This window comes from Nannobrachium achirus, assembly GCF_963921795.1.
Source record: "Nannobrachium achirus genome assembly, chromosome: 11".
Taxonomy (NCBI): domain Eukaryota; kingdom Metazoa; phylum Chordata; class Actinopteri; order Myctophiformes; family Myctophidae; genus Nannobrachium; species Nannobrachium achirus.
The window spans coordinates 63,666,322-63,673,979 of record NC_137820.1 but is presented as its reverse complement, the minus strand read 5'-3'; the positions used below and the strand labels follow the sequence as shown (position 1 = coordinate 63,673,979).

At 41.4% G+C, this 7,658-nt stretch overlaps 1 protein-coding gene across 1 annotated transcript in view; it reads right to left on the bottom strand.

The window, feature by feature from the left end:
• The window catches only part of LOC308294532 (neuronal acetylcholine receptor subunit alpha-7-like), a gene marked incomplete at both ends in the record, with an annotated part of 58,177 nt that extends 50,877 nt beyond the window's left edge, over positions 1-7,300 (bottom strand). The window contains 2 exons of the mRNA XM_080737265.1: positions 4,336-4,475; positions 7,246-7,300. Coding sequence (XP_080593391.1) covers positions 4,336-4,475; positions 7,246-7,300 — 195 coding nt within the window. The remainder of the gene's footprint in view (positions 1-4,335; positions 4,476-7,245) is intronic.
• Positions 7,301-7,658: the final 358 nt, after the last annotated feature.

The window sequence follows — 7,658 nt, the reverse complement described above, 5'->3', positions numbered from 1 at the left end:
CATCTACAGAATGGGGTTCTATTGCACTCGCTTCCACTTCTGCAGCACAAATGACACAAAGGTAAGACAATCCGTGAAGCCGATGCCAACACACACACACACACACACACACACACACACACACACACACACACACACACACACACACACACACACACACACACACACACACACACACACACACACACACACACACACACACACACACACAATGACAAAGAGATTTAGTGTGACTTCCACTGACCCATGGACAGACAGATGCAGACACTTGTGGTTTTTCGGTTCTGGACAATTACCGGTTCGATCAAATTCACCCAGCAGCACAAACCCCCCAGGTGATCGCCCACGCACGCTCCAAGTTTGAAGTCAATCGGTGAGACGCTGCCTCATGTCCAGAACAGCCAGACAGACACACACAGACATACGGTACATAAATGGTTGCAATTTATAGTAGATTACATACTTACTCAATATTTGTTGTGGTATGTTTAGTACCTTGATGGTAGTTCCGAGAACCCTACATTACATCAAATCTCTTTGCCGAAAAAATCTACAAGCTCACAACACGTCACATTGCTACAGTATGTGTTGTGAGCTTGTAGATTTGCTAATTGTTTGTCTATTATGACATGCAAAGTATAGGGACGCAGGGATTGATGTGGTTAAGTGTTACAGTACATTGTGTCATGCTAGGTTGTCTGTCGTGGCCTCACATGTCAAATAAAACAGCAGTAAATCTACAGTTGGCAATAAAATATTTCATATTTTTAAAGTGTTTTCAGATGTGTGTTTTGGTCCATTTCTGCAAAAATATGAAAAGACGAGATGATTTGAGGTGAGATGAGGTGAGGCGCAGCGAGACGAGATAAGATAAGACAAGATAGCATCATGGCTGACAGTCAGGATTATGAGAGACCACAGGCAGAGAGTACAGATAAATATGTCTGAGGATTATGATTGTGAGGTCTAATGTGCAGTACATGAGAATAGACTAATGTTGACACAAGCTAATGACTTGTGTCAATACATCCAACTACAGGCACACTGTGCTGTTAGGACCCATGGTGTCCATGTCATGCATTATGTATCTCATACTTGGTGTTCGGGTGAGACCTTCTAGCGGTGAATAAGTTAGTAGCTCCCAAAAGGTGTGCCGAGGAACGCTGGTGTGCCGTGAGACAAGTTTAGGTGAAAAATATGAACTTTTCTATATCAGCACTTTCCAAATACAGTGGCACATTTTAAACCCTAAAAAACGTTTATTTTAAATTTTAACTTTCTTTGACAAATTTTCAAAAACAGAAAATAGCCTATCTACATGCTCACAGCACATCACGATGTGATGTGACGTGACGTGTCATGAGCTTGTAGATCGTCTATTTTCACTATGAATAAAGAGGTGCCATTTTGCCTTCCCAATTGATGGGACACAATCAATTGGTACAAATATTTTGAAAACCATTGTGTTTATTAAGTATTGATTGAACACAAATTGACATGAATCCAAAATACACTGACGACTGTGCTGTCAAACGATGAAACTATATGGAATCTATGAACAGGTTGTGGGGGTCCCTGCTTCATCTCTCTCTCTCAGCTAAGGGGTCCTTGGCCTGAAAACATTGAAGACCCCTGTTCTGTCCCATTATCTCTTGACAGTAACTGTCATTAGAGCGCAGAGCAGAGTGAATATTCTATATTGTTAATGAGTGGGTATGCAGGATGTGTGTTTGATGATCTGTGGTCCTGGATAATGAAGCTCCCTGCTGTGAGAACACTGCATTGAATTTATGTCTGGTATGGAACAGTGCGTGCCTAAAACACTAACTCTCTCTCTCACACACACACACACACACACACACACACACACACACACACACACACACACACACACACACACACACACACACACACACACACACACACACACACACACACAGTGTGAGGTCACGGCACAGAGCGTGTTATGCTCCGCTGTTTCAGCTACGGTCCTATAAGCTGCAAAGACATGAAAACGTATTGAAATCCCCCTGATCAGCAGCCAGCACAGAGACAGGCAGACAGACAGAGAGAGAGAGAGAGAGAGAGAGAGAGAGAGAGAGAGAGAGAGAGAGAGAGAGCATCAGAGTATCAAAGATAAGTTATAGAGCTGGGACAGACAGACAGACAGACAGACAGACAGACAGACAGACAGACAGACAGACAGACAGACAGAAATAAAGGTGACAGTCAGACAGACTGGGGGGTTAAGGCTGGAATGGAAAGATAAGACTGGGAAATCTTGATAGTCCGAGTAAGTTATTATGACGTTTATAGATAGGATAACCCCATGAGATGTATCATCTCATTTTCGAGAGGGTCCCCATTACAAAAATATAGAAAATACTATAGACAGAACAATACAACAAATACATCCATGCATACTTCAACGAAGACATGCACATACAGTAGCAAGCATAAGCCATGCCCTTACAAATATAAAGTATACAGACAAGCACAATATGATTCGCAGGATGAATTATAGAAAAAGTAAACGATCAGGGGCAATTAGAAGCAGGAACAGGATATTTGAAGATTAGTAAAGATGGATTCGTTTAAAGATATTAAAGGAGGAAATGGATCTGAGGGAGCTGGGAAGATTGTTCCAATCATTTGGGGCTTTAAATTTGAAAGAACGTCGACCAACTTCTTTACTGATTTTGGTGGGGACAATGAAATAGGGATACTCAGTGTGTTGTAAATTGTATGGTGAGCTGAAGGACCGTAAATATTGTTTCACATAGTGTGGATAGTTAAAGTGTAGGCATTTAAAAACAAACAGAAGCCAGCGAGAGTGTCTTATGGAATTGGGGGTTAACCAGTTAAGTGACTCATACATAGGGTTCTGTAAGGACACCTCAAGATGAAGCTGCAAAGATTGTGATAAATTACATTAAGTGGATAGAGATTTGTCTCTGAGGTATATTGATAAACAATGTCAGCATAATCTAGAATTGGTAATACTAGTAAGACGCCTCATGTCTTGGCCTCTGGCCAGTGATGTATATCGGACCAGTTACTCATATATTATGGAGACCCCTGGTACCCATATAAGGAGATCCATGTACTGTATGGAGATATGCTGTGAGATCCCAAACATGCTTACTCAGTTATTCGTTATCGTTATGTGAAAGTCCTATGATGTCTATGACATCTGACATCATACCCTTTTATGCCTGTACATGGAGATCCCTATCTGTAGAACCAGCCACACAGATATGGGCAGTCTTGGCCATATATGGATTCTGTTAGTGTGATATGTGGCCTATGTGGCCTCCATATATGGGCATTCCCATATGAAGTTGTGTTAGATATGGGCTTAAAATTGATGACATCCATATATGGGCATAAAAGGGATTATGTTAGTGTGAAGCCAGAGCGTGATGTCAGAGTGGCAAACCCATTCTGTTAGAATGCCCTAAAGGGCGAGGTCGCGCCATCTGTCTTTTGTCTGTCAGTTGTTACGCGTCCGGACGGTTCTGACCTATGGTCGCAATTAACAGTGTGATGATTATTTTTCTGACCTGAAGGTATCGCTCCAACAGTTGCTTTTTATTCAGTAGCAACTTATTATGGTAGAACCATCTTTGAACTGAGTCGAAATCAGCCTGAAGTGTACGCTGAATTTGTGAGACATCAGGCTTGGAGGAATAGATGAAATCTGCATATACAGTAATTGAATGTGGCAATCAGAGCTAATTGTAGGCAGAACAGCAAAGTTAACTCCTTTCTCCATGATCATAAAATCAGATTGGTTACACCCTGATACGAAACACACTGTCATCTAAGGTGGAGATATGAGTTAAACCAAAGTATACAGTAGATTGTCTTGAACGTGCAATAGAAGACAGTTTCTCAAGAAGAAGGTAATGATCTACCAAATCAAATGCTAGTGAGATCAATAAATATTGCCCCTGTGAGCATAATGTCCTGAAAAGAGGAAATACATAATTTGTAAACTTTAAAAGTGTGCCAGTTGTAGAGAAATTGGGTCTAAAACCAGATTGTAATGGAGATAGAATTTGAAAATCATTCACGTACTTAGATAGTTGATTAAAAATAAACACACACACACACACACTCACTCACCCACTCACTCACTCACAAACAGACACACAGTGGTAGAATACTAATGGTGTACAAGAAGATGTATGTGCGTGCGTGCGTGAGAAGTTGATGATACGAGAAATGCAAGGAGCCAAGTGTTTGTGTCCTGCTGTCTTTATAGTCTGGTAGGTGTGTGTGTGTGCGTGCGTGCGTGCGTGCGTGCGTGCGTGCGTGCGTGTGTTTCCTCACCACGTCCATGATCTGCATCAGACTGAAGCTGAAGTGAACGGTGAGTGAATGAGAGTCGTTGTAAACCGGCCTCTCCAGAGGGTTGTAGTTCTTCATCAGGTCTTTGTACAGCCGCCGCTGACCCTGTCCCTGCAGAGACACTGTGGACACACACACAGAGGTGTAAAGTAACAAAGTACTTTTACTTAAATGAGTAGTTCACCACTTTTCAACCTGTCTTCATATAATAGGTCGTCACTAATGTTCATGATAAAATATCACAATGTTTTTCTACTCGGTCCAAGTCTCCTAGGAGAGCTGTGGGAAGTTCAGAATCCATCGTCTTGTGACATCATCATTTTCCAAAAAAATAATATTTAATCAATATTTTTGAAAAAAAAAATCGATTTTTATTATCGCGAGAACAATGGCTTCCACTTTAAAGTTGCAACTTTTCAGCAATACAAAGCCTGCAGTTTCTATAAGCTGGATTGGCAATCGATGATGTCACAAGACGATGGGTTTCTGACCTGCCCAACAGCCCTCCTCTGAGAAATAAAAGATATATATATATATTTTTGAGTGAGGACCAATTATATGAACATAGGTTGAAAAGTGGTGGAGTGCCCCTTTAAGTACTGTACTTGAGTATATTTTTGAGGTATTTGTACTTTACTTGAGTATTTCCAATTTCCAATACTTTTACTTCTACTTCAGTAACTCCACTACATCTCAGATCTAAATATTGTACTTTTAATCCAGTACATTTATTTGAAAACTTTAGTTACTAGTTAGCCTACTTTGTAGATTGATTATTATTACAAAACATACATTAAACACTTCAACACTATATACATGTCGGCCATTTGAAAATAGCCGATCTACAAGATCACAATGTGTCACGATGCACTGTGATTTATACATTTGAAAACTTAGAAATGGGACGTTCTATATAATGAGTGGCCTGCTTTTACTTTTGGTACTTTAAGTACATTTTGATGCCAATACTTTCGTACTTTTACTCAAGTACATTTTGAATTCTGGACTTCTACTTCAGTAAAACATTTGAGTAGTTGAATGGGTTCTGGGTCCCCAGCATAATCATGCTAACAACATCTGTTTAAACACTTTACCCATTTAATGGTGGATAAAACTGGACATTGGAAAATAAAAAGATCTGACAATGCATTGCAATGTGATGCGTTATGAGCTTGTAGATCTACTTTGTCTATCTACTTAAACCATAGGATAGGCCTATACACTTCAGTTGACCGATGATGACCGGGTTCACCCACTTGGTCCCCTCTACACAAAACGCTAGAGTTCCAGGGCTGGATTAAAGTGGTCTCAGGCTGGATTAACCATTGGGCCGGTGGGGCCGTTGCCAGTGGCCCTTGGCTCTCAGGGGCCCTTGGGGGAACTGGGCCACGTGGTCATTGACAATTTACTAAAATTAAATGTATACGTTAATTAAAAACAAAATGTGTCGGCCCCTCCTCTGTTGTCTACAGGTACTTTCTTGACCCGCAGACGATCGATCATCATGGTTTAAAATCCGAGCTGGGTAGTGTGTCGGGGGGGAGGGGGGGGGGGGGGGGCATAAATAATTATCGGCCAGGGGCCCTCGCGGGGGTTAATCCGTCCAAGGGTTGATGTGGTTAATAAAGTTATATTGAATTAAACTAAATTGAATATTGAATTGAATCACCTGATCCTCTGATCACCCAGAGAGAAAGAGCCCATATGAGCACATATGTGTGCCTGACCCTTCATAACACAACTGCCAGCACACTGAAGCACAAACATATTAATTAACTCCACATAAGAGTAAAGTATTTGAAAATAAGCCTATGAGGTTGACTGTTCCGTTGAGTAGAAGACCAATGTGTTTATTTCTCCGTGAACAGCAGAATGTCAATTAACCAGAGTCTTCTTAGCTCACTTCTGACAGTCACTAATTCAGCAGTCAGTCAGTGATTCACACAGGCAGTGTGTTGGAACAGTGGTTCTCAACCTCTTCAGGCTGAGACCCCCAAAATAATAATATTGCGAGGCGTTTTGAGCATGTAGATCGGCTATTTTCACAATTTCTGCCTCTAATATTTGACAATTTGGCCAATATTTAATTTGTCATTAATTGACTAATTAAATATTGGCCAAATTTAGAGGTATTAAAAAGTCCTTAAAGGGGAAGACCACCCATTTTCAATATTGAACTATGTCATTAATATACCTTAGAGGAGTTGTGTGGGGGAAAAAAAAGTTCCCCCTCTTCTGTGTTGCCTAGAACTGGAGGATTGATTTGAGGGTTTGTATTGCAAATTACAACTTGATGACATCACACTTTACAATACAAACCCCAAAATCAATCCTCCAGTTCTAGGCAACACAGAAGAGGGGGAACTTTTTTTTTATTTCCACACAACTCCTCTAAGGTATATTATGACAACATAGTTCAATATTGAAAATGGGTGGTCTTCCCCTTTAAATTGTTTCTTTAGAAATGTGCAGATACAAGTATATGCACTTAAACTTTATGCTGGTTTGTTTACTGTTGAGTGAGAAAACAATGTTTCACATTAAGTTAATCATCTGGGGTCCCCCCAAAATAATTTGGAGACCCCCCTGGGGGTCCCGACCCACAGGTTGAGAACCACTACAGTGCACGAGACAGACAGCGCTGAAAGCTGACGAGGGACACTGGTTCAAAAACGAAAAGACATGAATGATGCTACAGTGTTTGTCTTGGTTGATTTGTAGACCAGGACACCAGGTAATGCCAAACTAACAGAAGTAAGAACATGAAGCAGTTATAAGGACATTACCTACGCGTATTTGAGCCCCTATGTTAACTACATAGGGGCTCAAATACAATACAAAATAAAACAATTGTTGTAGAAGTGAGGGGTGTCGGGGTGACAGGGAACCTACCGTGCAGCAGGCAACAGATAAACAGCAGATAAACGGTTGCAACCCGCGGCTCCATCCTATCCTCCTGTCCTGAGTGAGCGCGTCTCCTTCTCCCGACGACTAGTGATCAAATCTCTCACCGCGTCGCTCGATCCGTTTGACGGTTTAAAATACCGGCAAGCAAGAGAGTTTACACAAGTGTCCGAAAAATATGACAAGCAGCCCGTTCAGGTCAGGTCACAACAAGGGTTGAAATGAGCCTGTGTTCAAAATGCAAGCTTTTTATTCCGTGTATGATGAGAGTGTCATCAGACCTCTCCAGAGGGAAAGCGGAGCGGAGTGCCGGTAAAGGGTCACAGTCACAGAGGAACCGGAGAATCACAATGAAAATAGAGTGAGTGGGGACTGGAGAGGGGAGGGGAGGGGAGGGGAGG